Here is a 20,972-nt window from a genome sequence, read left to right on the forward strand (position 1 = left end):
AAATGTTACAGATGACTTTACCCTGAAGCCTTCCACTCCCAGTGTAGACATTTGGAGGCTGATGCTGTTCACAGCACAACCAGGACATTCCCGATAAAATAAAACTCTGATGTGAGTTTTTTCATTAAAAAGAAAAACATAGTCTTTTTTTTATGAATCAGTTCAACAAGCTTAAATTCAATCGTGGGGAAAGAAGGACAGGAAATATTCTCCTTTCATTGTTACAAAACGTGCTAACAGTTCCCGGCACTGTCGTGTCATGAAACTCCCCATCCGCAAATGAATAAAGCATTAGTTTGGAGATTTAAAGACTTTCCTTGGTACACTGCAGTCATTTTGGGGAGGGGAACTGAAACGGAGGTGATGACAATGAGACTCAAAATGGAGAAGCATACAAAAGAATGCTTTCTCCGTGGATCCAGATGAAGCAACCAAACCGTGGCTAGCTAAAATCCCTGATCCACAAAGAGTAAATACTGAAGGAAAAAAAGCGGCATTAGTCAAAATGTTATTGATACATATTTTACAGTGACAAACATTTGAAATCACCTGAAAATGAGAGAGTTAGTGGGAAAAAGATTAGTTGATCAAAGATCAAATATAAACACCAATAGGTGAACATTAGCATTTTAAAACTTTTCAAAGCATAAAAGTAAAACGTGCACCTAAATTGTCATGAGTAGAAACTGGACTGATTATGCGCAAAAAAGTGAGACTTTTAGCTACCTCCATTCACTACTGCTATGTTTTACAAAACTAATAGAAAGTATTTTAGTGAATTTTGAAAACAGCTTTTAAATTACAGATTTTGTCAGAAAAGGTTTTTCTTCCTAAAAGTGAACAATTACAGGCAGGCTGAAATTACCGCAGGGGGTTTTAGATCCCTGGCAACGGTGCCGACAATTGACGAAATATAAGAGTATGTTCCAATGTACCAAATTATATGCAGATCAGATCCAGGAAACGTGCATTGCCACATGTTAATATGCTCAGAGTTAAAACAATACATACTTTGCACTTTGCAGATGTTCACATTACGAGCAAAACCATTATCTCTGCAGCCTTTGTGACCGATTAAGCAGAGCAGGACACGTTGTCGTTACCTGCGGCTCCACAGGCCGGTGCATCGCGGGCGCCTCCGATGCGGCGTTCCCGTTAGCGTGCGAAGACTCGGAGCGCGGCGGCACTGGGGGCTGCTGGGGTTTGGTCTGAGCCGACTGCGGGGAACCCTGAATGTTCTTCCTGTACCGCTCGTCGGCCTGCGGAGCGACACACAAGAGGCGTCAGAAAACCCGCAGTCTGGACGAGACGGCACTGCGACGAGGACAGAAGTCATCAGACGCCGCGGTTGGTTAGTTTGTTTCCCAGAGAGAAAAAAGGGTTATTCGTACGAGCAGTAGTCCAAGCACATCAGAAAACGAAAGACTCTCTACTAGGCTGGCGGCGTTACTGTCGCTGCATTATTCCCACAAGTCAGCGAGGACGAGAGCAACATGACCAGTAAAAGTGACATGCCGTTTATCATAGGAAGAGAGGAGAAGTTAAGACACGCACATCAGGCTCTAAACTCCCAGAAGAAGTAATAGAGATGAGTTATGAAAATATGAGAGCTCCTTTTTCAATGGCCAGAAGTTTAAAAAAAGATTTATTCTTTAGATCAAGAAACATAATCTACACTCATCTGATTCTTGATTTTTAAGCAAGTTCCTGTTTTACAGTGCATAACATTTGTAGTGATTTAATTGTTTGGAGCGATAGCGGGCCATAGCAAAAGAGATCCCTTTATGTTCGAGCTGGCACAACACTTTTCAGAACGGATTCTTATTTAAGAAATAAAAACGGACATGTTTTTCATACAGCAATATTTTTACATCAAATGCAAGAATCGGAGAATAAACATTTAAGCTTGAATACACCAAGTTAATGATTGCTCCTTGTATATATATATACTGTATGTGAAAAAGTTCCTCATCAGAGGAAGCCCAAACTGACTGCTTTCTTGCACACAGTGTGACATCACCCCTGCGTCTAATTTAAAAAAAAATAATAATAATAATAATGATAGCTTATGACTGGAAATTTTTGAATGCTTAATAAACATAGTTGTTAAAGATTTTGTTTTTCAAACTCATTTTACTTTTCTGTATTATAAGAGTTCACCAATTGAATGTAACAGATGTTTACCTTGTGTGTAAACAGACATTTTGTGAATAGAATAGACTGGTTACAGTCCCAAAGATTTACATATTTATAAGTCATTTTAAATGTCTGTCCTCTTGTTACACAACGACCTTACAGTGAGTCTGAGGCAGTAATAGTCAGTGATTAAACTCCAAGTCCATCACCAACAGAAATTATTGGGAGATGAATGGAAGGCGTTCAGATTACAGACCTCCAAAAAGAGAGTATGACATTAACAAGCACTTCTGTGTCTATAGTACTACTAGTCACTACTAGGAATTAAACTAGACATTCAGGCATTATCCTGGGATTGCTTTGGTTATGCAAACTGTTTGACTAAGTGATTCAAGTGATCAGAAAACAAAATTATTTATTTTTCCATTGGCAGGGTTCCTGCAGGTTTCACCAACTCAAACTTAAGGCCTTTCTAAGACCATTTTGAATTAAATTTAAGATGTGTATCACGACAAAAATGTGCACAAAAAAAATGCATGTTTTGTATTGAAGCAGTGCACATAATGCAACGTCACATGGGTTGGCAACAGAATGGTGATGACGATGAACCGTCGTCCAGCTACCTGGCGATAAATGCACACTTTCCCACCATAGATGCAAAAAATGCTAGCTTGCGACAGAACGGATTGAAAATGTGTACACACGACTCAAATGTTTGTTTGACAGGAAAGAAACATGATATAAGATAAGATTGTCCCGCCACAACAAAATGTAAGACCTGTGAGAAACGAATAAAAGCCAACTTACGTTTTTTAAAGCAAATTTAAGACATTTTAAGGCTTTAGTACTACTTAGATGAATTTAAGACATTTTAAGGCTTTAATATTACTTAGATCAATTTAAGACATTTTAAGGCTTTAATATTACTTAGATTAATTTAAGACATTTTAAGGCTTTAATATTACTTAGATGAATTCAAGACATTTTAAGGACACGCAGACACCATGATAGAGGATCATCATTGAGGATTAGGCATTAGTCTCTAAATATATACAATGTTAGAACGTATATGAATTTCTTCTTGCATCTGACCGAGGTTTACGTTTACAGATCGAATTTTAGCCACATTGGTTGCTTTGTACTGTCAGTGACAGATTTGGTCAATAAAAAGAAGAGGACCGGAAATATTATTTATTTTGATTATTAAGAACTGATACTTGAAATAAGCTGAGTACATTAGTCATTTTGCTAAGGGTATTTACGTTTGGATTGAACCAAAAGAAAAGCCGACAGAGACGCTCGTGAATATAACGGTTGTCTTTTGTTGGTTCAGCTTTACCGTTATTAAGTGCGTGAGAACCTAGTTTTATCATGAGGGTTGTGAGTTGTAGGAAAGGACAACATCTACCAAGCACCCACCCATTCAGCAGCAGGAGTCAGCCACCACAGAGGAAGACACAACAGACCCAAAGCAGTAAGTTCACACAAGCAAAGCCAATACTTCTGCTGCAGTCGAAGGGAAGGTGTTCAGTTACGACGTTCACCTCTCTGACCGGCTCAGAGTCAGGTGCGGGGCCTTGTTGCTCAGCCGCAGGAAGTTTGGGTTCTGTCGTTTTCTCCGGTCCGGGCCGCGTCTTCTCATTGCTAACGCCCTGCGGTTGTTTTTGTGCATCCGGGTCGGGCATCTGCGGGGGCTTTACCCTGTCGGCTTCGAGGCTCTGCGGGGGTTTGGCGCTCTGCTGCTGGCTTGTTTTGCTACTGTCCGGGTTCTGGTTCTGCTGCAGTGACAGCAGGTAGGTCTGCTCCTGCTGCAGCTGCCTCTGGAGCTTCTGAGCCTGCCGCTGCTCCTCAAGCTCCCGCCATTTATACTCCTGAGTACAGGGAGGCCGGAGTTCAATTTAAAAAAAAACAAAAGAAGAAGAGTCACTGTAAGAGGCTGGGCGAACGGGCTTCCCCGACTATTCTGCTGATTTTATAAATGACAATAAAACACCTTTTACTTCCTCTGGGACCCCAAACCTTCATCAACAATTTATGACTAGGGTTTGTTAGGACGTTATTCTTCTGTGAGCCACAGTCTCTCAATTTGGAAACTGAGGGAAACTAAAATGCTTCTACCATCCACCATTTTGTGCCATTTTTAGTAATTCATAAATATTTGACTTGTTGAAATAAGCTTATGAGGAAGCTCATTTTTATAATGGGCTCATAAACTGACTCTCAAGGAAGTGTTGACCGCAGACAATGATGTAGAGGTGATGACGGTCACATCCTTGCATTAAATGAGTATTTACTGTCAAACCTAAAGGGACAAAATCCTTAAAAAACAAAGCAACCCAACGTCTACAGAAGACAAACGGGGGCAGAGCGAGGGGGAAACCCTCTCTTCCTGCTGGATGACTGATTTCCTGGTGACGGCGTCTCCATCACTGAGGGCCCTGTAAACATCCCGACTTCCCCTTTCAAACCCTGAGAAAACTCATTATGTCGTGACCTCAGTTTTTAACGGCTCCCCGTGGATCTCTGAAACCCAGAAAATTAAATAAAAAACTAAACAAAAAGATAAACTAAACATCGGCATTCAGTTGGCCGGCGAGGTAAATGGAAACAGAAACCATGTGCAGAGAGGGACTCCTGCCGTCCAATTTACCAGCCTGATGAAATGTGACACTCGGAATGCAAAAACAGACGGAAGAGTGTGACTAATAAGACAATAGAGCAAATAAACAGTGGAGCCAGGAGGAGGCAGCTGTGCCGGTGGTGCTACGATGTAACGATACGGCTAAAACTCACAAGAAGCATGGCCTGTTCGTGGAGGAGCTGCTGCTGCAGGATCTCCAGGTGCCTCTGCTCCTCCTCTAGCTGACGCCGGATGTACTCCTGTCAATCAAATGTAACAGTTACACACCTGAAAAACTAAAAACAAGACAGAAGAAGACATGCAAGGTTCCTATGAGAGGTAAAGTTAGCTTAGATTACTCATTGAGGCGGGTAGTGAGTAGGACTTTGAAGTTTGTTCCTTGATTTGAAATGAACATAATGCTGCTAATGCTAACAGTTTAGAGCACGGTGAGTCTGTCGGGATTAATTTTCATTTTCCAATACATTTTTAAAAGCTACTCACAACTTGTAAGTACAAGCCAGTCTGAAACGTTTTGTTCAGATTTCTCATTTTATCTATGTGAATATCTATTAGCCTCTGTTCTGATACCTGCTCTCGGTCGGCCCTCCTCTTCTCCTCCTCCGCCCTCCTTCGCTCCTCCTCCTCTTTGCGACGGCGCTCCATCTCCTCGATGCGCCTCTTCTCCTCCTGCTCCCGTCGGCGCTGCTCGCGCTCCTGCTGCCTCCTCATCTCGCGCTCGCGCCGCTGTTGCTGTGGGAGAACACGAGTGGCATGTAGGATTTCTAATTTATACGATCAACCGAGTCTTAAAACTTTCTTCTGGGACACAATCCTTGACACTCAGGCAGGGTGGGTTATTTCAGATGATACTGTAAATCTTCTTTTAGGATTAGGTTGCTTTTTTCACTCTTTATTGCTCCAAAATGTCTTAATCAATCCATTTTCTTCCACTGTGTAGCCCGGCCAGTTTTCCTTTGCCTATTTTGTAAACAAAAATCTGCAAATGCGCAGTCTCTGGATGTTTAAAGCTGATAGAAACATTTTTTGAGTTAAATAATGAAAATCCTTGGAAATTGATGTATTTTCCTAACTAGTCTGCATGTTTTGGGGAAATAGTTTTGAAGAAAGCAACTGTAAAAGTTTACTGCGACATTCTAGTTAATCTTGAAGAAAACTTCTCATAATTATGTTTTGTTTCAGATGGCTTTACGCAAATTTAAACATCACCAAGAGTCTGACATGTCGGCCAAGAGCAAACTTCACTCTCTGATCGAAAACGTCCTGCTGGTTTGACAGTAAAATATCTAACTGTAGCCTTTCTTGGATTTATTTCTAAATTTTCGGGACACTTACTGTTAAAGAAGAAGACTGGATGAACTGCAACACAGAGAGCATTATAATGTCTCCTCTCAGTCTTAGTTTGCCTAAAGCACAATAAGACGTTTGGGTTTTTGACTCGCTCACCTCCTCCAACCGCCTGCGCTGCTCCTTCTGCTGCTCGATTCGTTTCTGCCTCTCGGCCAGCAGCTGGCGCTTGTACTCCTCCTGCTCACGGAGCTGCTGCTCCTGGAGGAGCTGCTGGCGGCGCAGGGCCTCGGAGCGCTCCTTGTTCTCCTGCTGCAGCCGGATGAAGTCGCGGCGCAATGTCGACTCGCCCGGAACGTTGACTATGGAGCTGCCCGGCAGCAGACACGACAGGAATAACAAGCGTTTAGCCCAGAAACAAATAAGGATGCTGTTTAAAAATGTTGCGCAGAATATAAGCCCATGTTCTCCTACGACTTTTGGACAGGATGTGTGATGTTTAGCTCCTTACAGTGGCCGTCTACACCAAATATTAAAGCGTCAGTGAAAGTTCCTTCACATTTTTTGGGGGGATTTAGCAACTTCTGCGATCTTGGTGCTACATTAACCACTAACATATCTAAAAATGACACTTTTTGCTTCAGGACAGGACATCTACTTTGTATAACCTTTATATTTTTTAAAGTGTGCCACTTAAATTGAACTACTGATGAACAGAGGAGGCTTTCAAATCATTCAGACACATTAAACATTTGAAATTTAAGCAGTCCCTCACACTTCCAGCTAGAAATACCAGTCAAATGTTAAACAGGTCACAAGATATAGGAAATGACCAAACGTCGCAGCTTTTTATTACGTTTTGCTGTTTTTATTAGATTGTTCAGTTGCTGATTTTCCAGCCTCCAGTCAGTCAGTCTGGTTGGATTTCAGATTCTCCAACGGTTTTCAGCCCTCCTCCTTGGAGTATATTAAATTTTAAGAAATTAAGTGTATTCTTTATTTTGTGTTATTTGCTGGATGTAGTTGTCTGATTAAATCTTATGTTTTACCCAAAAAAATATGGATACCTCTTATGCTAGACGTGTCGGAGCAGTTATTCTTCTTTTCCCGTTGCTATTTTGTACTTTCCAAAAACGTGTTTTCTCTTAAGCTGATCTTGTTTACGTGATATAAGCACACAAAGTATGCATTTTTGTACATTTTCTGTTCTTCAGGTCATAATTATTTAAGTACAAAAAGAGCATGAATTTACTATCTTTAACTTTTTGAATCCTACTAAATCTTTTAGCATGTTTACCTTGGCTCTCCTTCTTGCTCAGAAGCTTCCTCCTCCTCTTCTTCACTCCCACTGTATTCATACTCTGTCTCATCTGTGAATTGAAAAAAACCCCAAAAACAAACCCCAAATAGTAAGGATCTAAAATTTAATCTCAAATCAGCTGCAAATGATGCAACTACTTAATTTACCTTTCTCGCCCCTCTTCTTCTTGGTTCTGTCGATGTGATCCTTGAGCTGGATGCGGACCTGCCTCTCGTTGGGCTGGTCCCGGATGAAGGGGTGCTTCAGCAGCTGCTCAGTGGGGGGCCGCTGGGTGTAGTTCTTCACCAGGCAGCCCTCGATGAAGCTGAAGAACTTCTTCGACCTGCAATGCCGTTTAAACGTCAAAGTTTGGAATATTTTATTCCCACGTATTCGCAAGAGAGGTCGGTTGCGCCGATTGGGGAAGAAGGCGGAAGAAGTTAGCGCACCATTTTTTGGACTTCAGTCGAGGAGGAGGATTCCTGGGGATGAGGAAGAGGGCTCTCATCGGATGCATGTCACACAGAGCTGCAGCAAAGATACCAAAAAACAGAGACGTTGTGAACAAAACCATGTGTTACAATTTTTTTTTAAAAGGCGGTGAAAGTGTTTACTTTGATGCCACATGCTAATCGTTTATTTCGCACAATCTGACATCAGCCTGCATTAGAGCGACTGAACTGTCAGCTGCAGAAACATGTGGCTGTTTCTGTTTTAAAGAAATCTGACAAATTGAACATTTCAAAGTATTTTCACCAGGTCATCAGAAACAGACGAGTAGAAACTCACCAAATGTATTTTAGCTGTACGTTTTTCTTTTAATATAAATAAAATTTATAAAATTTTTAATCAAATTGTAGGGTCTGTATATCAATCAAGAATTACTAAGAACCAAAACTAATCAAACCATAAACATTTAAAATTCAATAACCCTCTTTAATGCTAAATTATTGAATAAATAAACATATGAGCTCAACAACAAATATATTGACTGTTTCTAATTTGTTAATTAGGTTACTTAACCATCAGCAAAGTGACACTACACACAAGTATTTCAAGAAACCCTGATCATTCACAAAACCTTCTTTAAAGACGTGAGAGCTAATATTAGCATTGGGGACGTATTGATTTGCATTGTGGTGCTATTTTAGCTTTGAATAGGCTAACTTCTATTAGCACAACACGAGTCTTTTCCCGCATCTCATCAGATTGTGCTTTTAAACTAAAATTAACCCCAAGTGGGCTTAGAGAAGCAGATTTGTTTACAGATGTAGCTTGTGCGGCAGATTTACGGCCGTACCAGAAACACGCCACAAAGGTTCCGACTGGAGGCTTTAAAAAAAATTTTTTCTTAAAAAAATTAATAAATGCAATTATTTGCAAGAATACTTTTAAACACGTTAAAGTCTATGTAGCTAATTAATCAAAATTAACGCATTAAAGTGCCACACCTTAAACAAAAAAGAGGAAACCCTGAATAAATCCCTGGCAAAACGTAGATGTACTTACGGGGCGCTCCCTCCGCCATCTCTATGGCTGTGATGCCACAGGACCAAAGGTCGCTCTGGAAGACAGGGTCAGAGTCAGTGAGGCCTTTCTACACATGCCCAGAAACCCACATGTTTTCTTTATAATAATAAAAGGAGTTTCATAAATTCTGGATAATGTAATGTGTTGTAAATATAAATACTCCACGTGTTTTGCTTCATAGGACTGTTGTCTTCCAGCTCTTCTGCTCGTCCTTACCCTGTAGTCGTAGGTGGCGTCGGGGTTTTCGTCACAGGCGATAACCTCCGGAGCCATCCAATAGGGCGTCCCGATGAAGGTGTTCCTTCGGCCCACCGTCCGGTCCAGCTGAGCGCTCACACCAAAATCCACTGTAGAGAAAAAACAAAACAAAAAAACACAGATACAGTTGTAATCCATCATATTCCAGCTGAATGCTTTATCCTTCACACTGTGTGCTGACCTCAGATACATTTATAAAAGTGCCATCATGGGTGGCACTTTTTTGTTTTTCTTTTTCTTTTGTTTTTGGTGAGCTTCGACAGAGAAATGCTGTTTTTTCTGAAAATTGACTTTGTAGTGCTTTTAAAAAATTAAAGACATTCTTAATGGGAATAATGTTTTCTATTAACAATTCAGACTTATTTTACTTTCTGAGAACGGGTGAGAATTAAACAGGTGGAAAAAAAATCCTACATGATCACTTAATATTTTAATTATCACATTTTTAAAAAACAACTTTATTTCATAACAAAATATGAATTAACAAGTTTATCCTCTCAGTTTCACTCAAAATGTCTAGGTGCTGAACTGTGAAAATAAAATAATTCAGTTTTAATGTGCAAACTGCACATAAAATTAGATTTTGTTAGTTTTACTCAACACAGGTGGAGTTTTATCAGCCGAATAAAATTCATGATTCTTTATGACTTATATTTATAAAATCTTCTAATCCCGTTTGAAAGTAGGAGAAAATGTGGAAAAGATCACAGAAATGACGGTTTTTACGCACAATAATTATTTTGAGGTTTGCTTTTCACCTCGTCTTAGTTTTGCTAAAGTCCTCGTTTAGTTTTGCTCTCTCACAAAATCTCCATCGTGCCATTTCAAGATAAATCCCAGAGTGTTTTATCGCGGCGGCAGTGGAAACGCGCGGCCTCCACTTTGTGTCACAGGACAGCAATCAGAGAGTTCACAGAGAGTACCTCTGATCATAAACTGTAATCTTATTGAAAACAATTAGAGAAATAAAGATAAGATGGACTACTGGAAGATTTCCAACAATGTTAGAATAGCAAAGTAGGATTCTTTTTTTTTTTTTTTATGAAACAATTTGCACAAGTCTAATAAAACCGATGAGCCAAAAACTATCATTTAGTGCCTGGTAAGATGCGGTGCACACCATCTTTCTCAGCTTGAAGGTTAAAGCTTTTTACCCAGTTTGACTTCAGCGTTTTCAGTGAGCAGCACGTTTTGTCCCTTGATGTCACGGTGGATCACATGATGAGCGTGTAAGTGAGCTAATCCCTGCACAAACACAGAATTTAAATGACAAAACATGAGCGTATCTCAAAGAACATTTTCCACTGCGTACTCACTATTTGTTCGAATGCAAATCTAGTTAAAAATCAAAAGGAGATATATTTTTTGTTCTTTTTGTAATATGCAAATGATGATGTGGAGAGCCTTTGCCAGTTAGAGAACAATGCAGTGAAAGTGCTGGTAACACACCCTGAGGATCTCTCTAGAGATGTAGGCGATCCAGTCCTCCTTCAGTGAGTTTCCTTTGGTGTTTTTCACCAGATCGGTGATTGAGCCAGCGCCACAGAACTCCATGACAAGCTGAAGGGCAGAACGTACAGATAACAAGTTAGAGATAATCCCTCATTATCTGACACTTCTCAAATTGCCTAATGTCAAATGTTGATTTTTTCCCCAAAAAACTTTTACAAACATGTCAAGAAATAAGACAAAACGACCCAACTTATTTGCCTTTCACTAAACAAATAATATAGCCTAGTTCAGCTGAAAAACAACACAAAACTAGAAATAAGTACACTCCTTTCTCCACCTTTGGTCCTTTTAGCAATCTTCTGCTGTCACATAAAAATTCTGCATTTGAATAGAAACCAGCAGGTTTTAAAGAGTAAGCAAACTGATTGTGGTGGGTGCTGTCCGTAGCTGAGATGCACCAAACGAGATTACTGTTTAAATTATGTCGACCGTACAAACCGCTAATAGATGCTAGCTAAAAACGTGAACTCCTTAATCATTTTTACAGTTGGATGCTAGCCATGCTAACCGTACAAACTGCTAATAGAAGATGCTAAAGTTAGCTAAAAGCATAAATGTGAACTCCTTAATCATTTTTACAGTTAGATGCTAGCCATGCTAATTGTACAATCTGCTAATAGAAGATGCTAAAGTTAGCTAAAAGCATAAACGTGATGATGATGTTGCCTCTGCTCCTAATCCCAGTTGGCCAAAATCTGAATCTTAAGGCCAAAGTGAGCAAAATTCAGACTGCAGCAGTTGTACTAAGAAAACTAGCATGAAAGAAGGAGAAACAAATTTACCATTTTGCCACCCTGTTGAGTCTTAGTACAGTATATTTTATAGGGATTCCAGAAATGCCATGTTTATGTTTTGTTAGTATCTACAACTTTCCTAGAATTTGTCGACAGCCCAACACAGTCGTCTCAAACTGCTTTCGTCAAGGGCTGTTGTCCTGCAACGTTTAGATGTCTCTCTGCTTCAGCACACCTGGCTCCAATACCAGCTCATTAGCAGAGCTCTGTAGAGCCTGACTGGATGCTAGTGAGGCAGTTTACTCATTTACTTCAAGTGTGTAGGACGAGATAAGGCACATCTCCTCAAGTACTGCAGTTTGAGACCACTGGTCTAACACTATAAAGATCCAACACTTTAAGGTTATTCTCGTCTTCTGATTCAGTTTTCCGGTAACAAGTCAAAGAGTCCTTTTCATTTTCTTTCAAGATAGAGTTGATTTTTTTTGTAGCAGAGGAATAAAGCATGAAATACACAAATTAATAAAGCACAGTCAAACCTTCAGGTTTGAACCTGTCATGAGGTTTTACCCTGTCAGAACTGTAGTCGCCTATAAACTCTAAAATACTCAAGAAACGTTGATGTTCCTGATAGTAACCCTTTTTATCTGGAGCACTCCGTCATGAATCCTAGCAGAGTTCTCTTTTAATTGTCTCCTTTGTAAAAATCTGGAGGTCAGTGTGTCAGACATTATGTAAACGCAGCAGCTCATTTTCCGGGTCGTTTACTGGAGTTGTTTGTCCTGGTGAGAGTTGCTGCTTCATACATTTATTTATTTTTTTTCCCTGTTGACAGGGATGCTGCCCTACACCCCTCAACACTGGCGACACTTTCAGATGCTTTGAGATTCACTTTACTCCTTGCTTTGTTTTTATCCTGCAACCTTCACACAATCACATTTGCAGCTGTGAGAGAACAAATCCAGCAAAAATGATATATTTCTGTTGAACATTTACGTTTGCAATCAGCTCATGCATGTACAGATGAAAAATCAGGAACTCGTGCTACTTGGATCTTTAAATATGCTTGAAATACTTTTATTTGTTTCGTACTGTTTCAGTTACTTCTTCTTCATTTTATCCCTTACATTTTTGCAGATAGGCCCAAAGTCATGTCTTAAAAGCCTGCGGTGCTTTCTGTATCTGCACATGTCGGACCTGATGATGCACACGTTGCCTTACAAGCACGCTAAGTGCTTCCACTCAGAAGAGGAAGCCGCATCTTCAGAGATGGTCATTTAAGAACATAATCATCATAAAACTCGGGCCTTTGTGCCTCCTATGCACACACACTGGACAGCATGATGATGACGGTTTCCACTTATAAGTGGAAACCGTTAAAAAAGGTTGAAGAAGCAGCTGTGAAAACAAACACATGGCTGTGCTGTGGGGTAACGGAAATATTTCTTCCACTGGTCATAAAACAAGCAACTCTGCTAATCAGTGTCCCTCAGTATTCACACACGAGGGACACTAGTTGATCTTAAATTCAGAAATGATCAGCAATATCAACCCAACGTCAGACCTAGCTATTTAACTGCTGTCACTGTTTGCTAACATATCAAAAAAGACAACATGCGATTCTAAGTATGAATAAAAAATGAAGAAGAATTTGCAGAGTATTAAGTTCTGTCACGTCTTTTAAGTGTGCGTATTGTTTTTTTAAAAATGTGCTCCCACTCTGATTAGAGCCTGTGCATAGGGATGAAGAGTGTGTCTCGCTGCGCCAGGATGGAGCGTGTAATTTATGACATTATGACGCGGTGGCATTTTTTCTCTGTTTTCATAATGGTGTATTAGGGTTCCCAATCGGTCAGATAATTATTAGCCAAATTAATAGTATGACATCATCAGTAACAAGTCTGCCGAAAACATGAACGACTAAGTTGGAACGACATTGTAAAGTATCAAGAATCTGTCTTGATTTGTAAAACATTTCATGGCTGTGCTCCCTCTCTACTACAACAGTTTAATTTAAATTATATTAAAAACCCTTTAAAAGAAAAAAAAAGCCAATCTGTTTTTTGGGATTATTACTGTCATATAAGCTGAGCTAACATTGTTGGGTTGTTGTCTGGTTTAACTGATGAGCTTATTAAAACTAGACATGAATGCAACCCTTTTTCCATACGGGGGATTTCATCGTTTCATTATTAAAGGCTCCACCAATCTGTTCAAGCAACACCATTCAACTATTGCCCATTTATTTCTCATTATTGTGAGAGTAATCTATCACTAGAGTCCAAACCAACACCACCACTCTACATTACGACTAACAAAACACAGCAGAAGTGAATAAAAACAGCTGAAAATATCCCAAATGAACATTTTGATGCTCATTATTCTTATTCAGCTGCTCCAGAGAACTTAGAAACTGTGCCACAATAACTATTTCAGTTCCTTTATACAAGCAGTTCTTTTCGTAACAGCCTATTGTTTTACTGCAGTTATCCATTACACCAGGTTCCCGTCAAATAAAGCATGCTGCTGTGTGTTAAAATGCAACTTCCTGAAAGACACAGGGAACATGTTTTTAGGTAGCTCAGATGACGTTGACTCACACCCTGCGAATACATGACCCAGTAATGTTGTCACTGCTCATAAACTAAGAAAGGAGAAGAGTGATCTGACAGCAGGGTGGTGTCATTTATTCACCTGATTATGCAGCCTGAATTTACTGAACACCTGATCCAAAACCAGATTAACCAGAAACCGCCGCCTATATTTGCCAACTCACGTTGACTCCACCAGTTCCTACTTGTGGGCCCTGATAAAAATGTTGATGTGTACGATAAACGTGGGCTAACATGCATGATTTCATCTTTACCGAGAATCTTCTCTCTATTTTTTCTCCTGTTTTTGCTCATCAGCGCAGACAGAGCGTCTGCACGAGAACTAATAATTTTATTACAGCATCACTGCAGCAACATTTGTGGAGTATGTATGCAAATAAGTGTGACCCAGTATATGGCACACATGGTGATATACTGTATATGCTTATGGTACAGAATTTTTAGTATTACTGATGAGGTCAACTCACCCAGAGTTGGTCATCGTGGCCCGGTGGACTTTTCTTGATGAAAGCGCCGTAGTATGTGGCTATATTTCTGTGGTGTGAATACTTCTTCAGCATGTTGATTTCCAGCTTAATTTCCTCCTCTTCATCCTATGGAAGAATAACAGCTGCAGTCATGTCACTTTGAAAACACATCACTATAATTACCTGTATCACGGGTCAATCTCATAAGTTATTTCCATTCTTGTGGTTAAAGTAACAAAAACTTTCTACAAGAACCAAAAAAACCCCAAAAACCTCTGAAACCTGAAACAATAAATCTTGTCTTTTGTCTGCAAATCTACTTTAATATTGTCTTGAAATTTGTCTTTTTCCAATTTTGGGGGAACGGAAAGGCATGAAACACTCCTTTTTATTCCATCTCAGCTGGTTTTATATCTTTATAATAAGTTCAAGATAAAGAAATGGTTATGTTGTCCTTTACTGAAGCACACGAAGCCCAAATTTGAGAAGAATGAAGTTTTTTTTCTCTGAAATTCAGGCTTGTTCCTCATTGATAAGCGAGAAACCGTCATTTATATAGAAAAAGCTCTTCCTCCTTTTTACTTTACACTGGAAAACTTGGGGGAAAAAAGTCAATTTTTTTCCCATAACTTGTTTTCCAGTGTGTTTATGGAAAACCGGTCCACGCAGGGAACCAAACTATGTCCCGCCATTCCAAACAAACAGCTGAAACTCATAACAGACCCAAACAGAACCACGGTCTCTCTCTGTCACAGGCTCCGGGTTTTACATACAACATAATGAGATCAAGTGGTTATTTCTCCATCGCTCCGTCGTCGCTGAAGCCCGGCGACAGTTTTCAGTGCTTCGCTGCGGCCGAGTTTGATCAACCGAACTGACAAACAAGACTTGACATTTTCACCGTGGCAACCGCAGTTCGATTTTCAGGAGCGCCAGAAACATCAGCGCGTCCATCAGTACGGGTTTCAACATCCAAAAACTCAGAGGAGTTGAAAAAAGAAAACATTTGGATTTTCACACCATGGCTTGGGACTTTGTGACATTTATCACGACTGATGTTTCTTCTCTGTTGAACTTGCAGATCATTCAATACAAAACAACCTTTCCCTCTACAAGCGACAGCATTGTCAGCTCTGGACAGACCACTAATCTCACCTCCATCAAACTGAAGAAACAATCACCTAAATTATCTGTACAGTATTATTTGACCAAGACATGGCCACATGGTAGACGTAAACCAGCTATAAGTAAAAAGGTTTTAAGTGTTTGGTTTTAAAATGGTTTGTTTTTCAAACAGATAGTAGGAAAAACTAACTTGCTAATTTCAGAAGCTATACTATTCTCTGCAATAAGCACCTGAAAACTAATACTAAATTTAGAGGGTTCTTGTTTTACATTTTGGCTTAACGCTGTGCATCAATATCAAAATAATATATTAGTGTTACGGCCCCGGGCCTTATGGGGCTGGGTTGCAGGTGTCTTGTTTGTCTTTGTGCTCCTCCCCTTTACAGGTGCTGCTGATTTTATTCATTTGGAGCACAGAGCATTTAAACCTGGCTGTCTCCACCTTCTGGGTCGCCTTCGGCGTCCACTCTGCCTTGATGCTTGTGGTGTTTTGTTGCCAGGCCTCAGCTCCCCTCCTTTTTGCACATTTGAGTTTGTCTTTGTTTTTGCACTTCAACAACTCCATATGCACTCATACACCACATCCAAGCATTTGCATTACACCACTAATACTGACATCCCCAATACATTGTTGTTTGTGTTAATAAATATTCCTTTTTATGCACTTTAACCACTGCATGGTCTCCCGTTTTTGTTATGACCTTGAGCCAGTCGTAACATTAGTAACACATTAAAAGATGCAAAAAAAAACAACCTAAGTAATTCAACTAATTTTTAAATAAGAAAATAAACATTTTATGGCCAGTATGTTGTATTTTTCACACCAAGTGGTCGCCTTTTGAGCCTTTATACTCTGGCTAACGATTAATCAATTACTAAATTATTTGACAATTATTACAAAAATTGATTAATGACAGCGAATCCGATTAATCGTTTCAGCCCCAGGATGTTGTATTTTAGCAAAATGATCGGTTGAAGCATTTTAGTTTTAAATGAATGCAGTTAGATCATGTCATATATTGTAGTTTCAAACTATATATCTAAACACTCACACGGGTATTTTTAATCATTCCTATAATAATTCATATGGTCATTTACTTCTGCAGTTTCATTTTCTGTTCATTAAGGTGCCCTACATGTAAATTCTGTACACCAATAACATCTTTGTAAATACAAAGAATTTAAAATGGTAGATCTCAATTGGAGTGATGAAGGGAAAGAGACAGTCTGGAAAATGAGAGCAATTTGTAATCAGCATCATCACTGCAGTAGTTTCTACTCAAGCTTTCAAAACCACGAGAATCCCATTCTTGCCAGTGTGTATTAATTACCCAGTCTTTGGCCTCTCTGTGTAGTTTGTGCCATGCAAAGATGCAGGAAGAAACCCAAGAAGAAGAAGCACAAGCAGAGCTCTGTGTTAACTTAAGTAACATCAAGACATGCTTTGAGGTGGTTTTTTTGCAGAAAGACTCCGTATCATCCAATGTGACTGAAAACTATTGCAAAAGGTTGTTAACAACAACCTACTGTGGAGTCAAAACAACAACAACAAAAAGTGTCTTCTGGCTGCTGAATTGCATTGGAGTAGTTTCTACCCGAGGGGGGTTAGGCTAGCCACTGCATGCAAGTAAAGTTGGCTCATTTCTACTGCAGGTTGCCATCTGCTTGTTAGAATGTGTGACGTTCTTTTTCCTTCGCAGGATTTTGTATTGAAAAAAGCTGCGGTGCCATTTCAGAACAAGGCCTACAGGCTAAAGGGCAACGCTGCCAAACGCCAGCGTTTAAAAATAAGAGAGTTTTCATATCTCTAAAATAAAGAACATCCAGTAGACCTTATGCCAAGTCATCTGAAAGCTGTTTTTTTTATATCCTGGCTGTCATTTGCAGAGCATTACTGCTTAAGTCTTCTTGTTTTATCAAACCACTCCCTATTTTTATAAATCCTAAGCTGCTAATATGTTAAGCTGATCTACAAATGCCATATTTCCAGCTCAGTTTTGCAGCTAAAAATGAATCTAAGTTTACTGTTTCCCTGGATTTGAAAGTTCAACCACCTAAACAGCTTTCAGTGGATTTATTCTATAAATATTCTTTTTTATTAAGCTGCTGGTTGTGATAAACAGACATTACAACATACAAGCGTTTTGTTGTTGTTGCTTTAACAGTCTGGAGAGAGTCAGCTTTGACTCTCATAAAGATGACAGCGTCAGTCAGTCAATCCCTCGAGTCACTGTCAGCCAGCTGGTCAGCTGGTTTCTGCTTCAGAAATCCAACAGGCAGCAAGATATTTCAGCAGGCGGGTTGCCAACCAATCAGTCAGGGATCCAGCGGGATGGACCTCCAGCCAGCTAGTTCATCTGTTAATCCACTCCCCAGCAGCAGACCACCGGGGGTCATCCCCCCGGTCACCATCAGTCAACTGACTCATCAGATATGGGCAGATGAAAACAAAGGAGGACCCGGTAAAAAAAAACAAAAAACTGTCGTAGAAGCAAAAACACATATACAGCGAACAGACGTGGTTCACGGAGCATCCCAACACCTCAGAATAATTACAGCTGCTGCGGCCACAGCAATGGAGAATAATAAAAAAATAAATTAAAAAAACACAGGCTGTGGGGCGTGAATACGGTCTCATACAACAGCCAAAAGACAGGGAATAATAAACAGCAACCAGTGATAATTCAGAGGTTTCACTCGGTTCTCCTCTTAAAACATGATGGTGACAATTGCATATGAGATAGGAGCTAAAGATGAAACATGATTGACACTTTACCCCAAACATGCTGAAAAAAAGAAGAAATTATTACCACAGTCACAATAGACAGTGGAGTTAGCAGCCAGTCCGCAAGTGTTGTTTGTGAGCATAAAGTTTCTCAGGTAAGAAAATCTGTTGTTTCAGCATGTTTTATTATTTTTAGAGTCCTTTTGTTAGAGTCCACACATCGTCTCATTAAACTAAATAAGTAACCATCCTGTTCAAGCATACCCACCAGGATATTCACGTAGACTAACTAACTTCTGCAGTGACTGAAATATTTTCTTTTCACTGTCTGAGGGAAATAACTAACAGACTGTATATCAGTGTAACATTAGCTTGTCAATTGGTTTTTACAGGTTCAGATGACAAGTTAAACTGATCTGGATAGTGTCACATACTTTGACTTCAGAATAACAGTTTCAGAAATATGTCACTGTAAAAAACATTGGGACTTTCTGCTACTTCCATTCACTTCTGTTATGCTTTACAGAACAATAAAGCAGCTCCTCTAATATGAATGACCCTGCAGGCAGAGTTCGTAGGACAAAAGGCAGCAATACTTCCTGCAGAGTAATAATGCTGGTCAGAATCAGAGCATTTTTAAAAACATTTTTAACTGAACACTGTCAGAATTTTGAAGTTTTTTGACAAACAGTTTTTGTCGTTAGCGATCATTCACCAAGTACATCATGGTCATGGTAGAGCTCCCAAGGACAACATTTCCACTAACAGCGTAACTTAGAAACTAGAATCTGACTGAAACAGAAAAATTGGAAGAAAATTGACTAGAACAATATATTGGATCGCTGATATTAAAATATCAGCATGTGCAATGCACAGCTTGAAATAATTTTAAATTACTTTAATATTTAATATTTTTTTCTCGCACTGAGTACTATGTTGCTCACTGGCAGACAAAGACGACACAAAAGCTAAGGCTTGATGGACAGTCTGAGGACAGACAGTAACCTCTATGTCAGAATTTAACTAATCTCTTTCATACGCCCTTTCTGCGTCTCTTCCTCATCAGCTTATTTGGAGCCTCCACCTTTATTTTGGGCATTCGTCTCTGTCCTTCTTGTCCTTCCAGCATCACTTTCCATTATTGCCTCCCATAATGACTTTAGTGCCACAGTCATTTATTGAATAATTACAACGTATGCGCTTCCCTTTTCTCCTTCATCATCCTCTTCCCCTTACTTTCCTTCAAGTGCAGTCATTCGTTCAAAACGAAGCGCCCTGAAGCCACTCATTATCATTCCTTGGTATGACAGATGCGGGGAGACTCGGTGGCGGCCATATTGTTGCTATAATATTACAGCACACAATGGGAGCCGAGCTAACAGAACCACAAAGTGGAAATGTGATGGAGAAATCAAGGTTTTGGCCTCAAGGGACCAACAGGCGTTGACATGTCTAACAAACACCGAGTCGTCCTGAAGGAGTTGGCCAATCTTTTTAAATCCTCGTCCCTCTTCTTCATTTCTAAAAAATAAAAAAAAGGAAATGTCTGAAGACCCCTCCTTGTTACTCAGCAATGCAAGGAACTGATAGCAGGAGGTCTGATCTGAACACAACGCACGCAGGTAATTATTTGTTTTAGCAGAAAGTGTGTGGATACGTATAGATTTACAAACCTTAGATATTTTCCATATGTCTGAAAACCGAGAGACGAAAATAAAATGTGTGATAAGCCATATCTTTGACCACATAAAGACATTTTACCTGCAGAAGAACTAGCCTGACGTTTCGATCAAACAAATTCTTTATTATTCCATTTGCAAGTGTTTTATTTGCCAAATTTCTACACCATTAGGTCGAAATGGTCCATAATCCTAAATATCTGAATTAGCTTGAGCTGAAATACTGAAAGAATTGTTGTGAATACAAAACACAAAGTGCAGACCACATGAAGCTGCTGAGTCAATAAGTGAAATATGGCATTAGCTAACCTTAATTCAAAGTAAGAATTAGCAGAGCATGTGTCCTCTTATGTCTATCTAAAATTGCTAAGTACGATGTGTTTAGGATTTATAAAATCACAATTAAGACCAGAAACATGTTGTAGAATTTTTTACATAAGTAACTTCATTCCTTTCAAGATTTGTACATGCTGATATACACTCCAATGTGGAGGGTGTGATAAAGTTCCTTCCTACTGTCTATTTGTATCCCCAAATGCTTAAATCACTTCAAGCATTCAGCATGCTGAGGTAAATCGTCATCAGTGCAGACAAAGTGTCTGCATTGGGTAGCATGAGATGAAATATTATTATTTATGCCTGACTCACTAATCATTGAGAACAACTGAACTGAACAAGTACTTCCTAACACAAATATCAATTTGATGCATTAAGGAATCTAGATGTGGTGATGAAGAGCAAACTGAGCGTCGCTAACCGTCATTTTTACCCCCAAACATCTCTTGGTCTAAAATAGCCCAAGGCACAACATCATACAGTGATAGTCAGTTGTATGGATGAGAATGCCTGCTTGATGTCTGAGGTCAGAGATCAGAGGTGTATGTGTAGACTGGCTGGTGATCATAGAAAAGCAACAGAAGCTCAGATAACCAGCTGTTACAACAAAGGTATGTGGAATACCATCTT

At 39.6% G+C, this 20,972-nt stretch overlaps 1 protein-coding gene across 7 annotated transcripts in view; it reads right to left on the reverse strand.

Moving 5' to 3' along the window:
• The window catches only part of LOC114148813 (mitogen-activated protein kinase kinase kinase kinase 4-like), a 98,299-nt gene that overhangs the window by 28,050 nt on the left and 49,277 nt on the right, over nt 1-20,972 (reverse strand). For 5 of the 7 annotated variants that reach the window (XM_028024292.1, XM_028024288.1, XM_028024293.1 and 2 more), the window contains exons 4-16: nt 14,478-14,603; nt 10,602-10,712; nt 10,307-10,397; nt 9,111-9,241; nt 8,874-8,928; nt 7,814-7,892; nt 7,532-7,707; nt 7,362-7,434; nt 6,224-6,434; nt 5,348-5,509; nt 4,930-5,016; nt 3,681-4,007; nt 1,104-1,259 (exon numbers count right to left, since the gene is read on the reverse strand). In XM_028024292.1, coding sequence (XP_027880093.1) covers nt 1,104-1,259; nt 3,681-4,007; nt 4,930-5,016; nt 5,348-5,509; nt 6,224-6,434; nt 7,362-7,434; nt 7,532-7,707; nt 7,814-7,892; nt 8,874-8,928; nt 9,111-9,241; nt 10,307-10,397; nt 10,602-10,712; nt 14,478-14,603 — 1,785 coding nt within the window. The remainder of the gene's footprint in view (nt 1-1,103; nt 1,260-3,680; nt 4,008-4,929; nt 5,017-5,347; nt 5,510-6,223; nt 6,435-7,361; nt 7,435-7,531; nt 7,708-7,813; nt 7,893-8,873; nt 8,929-9,110; nt 9,242-10,306; nt 10,398-10,601; nt 10,713-14,477; nt 14,604-20,972) is intronic. The other 2 variants (XM_028024289.1, XM_028024291.1) reach the window with 2 other exon arrangements.

The sequence above is a fragment of the Xiphophorus couchianus genome, chromosome 7 (genome assembly GCF_001444195.1).
Source record: "Xiphophorus couchianus chromosome 7, X_couchianus-1.0, whole genome shotgun sequence".
Classification (NCBI taxonomy): domain Eukaryota; kingdom Metazoa; phylum Chordata; class Actinopteri; order Cyprinodontiformes; family Poeciliidae; genus Xiphophorus; species Xiphophorus couchianus.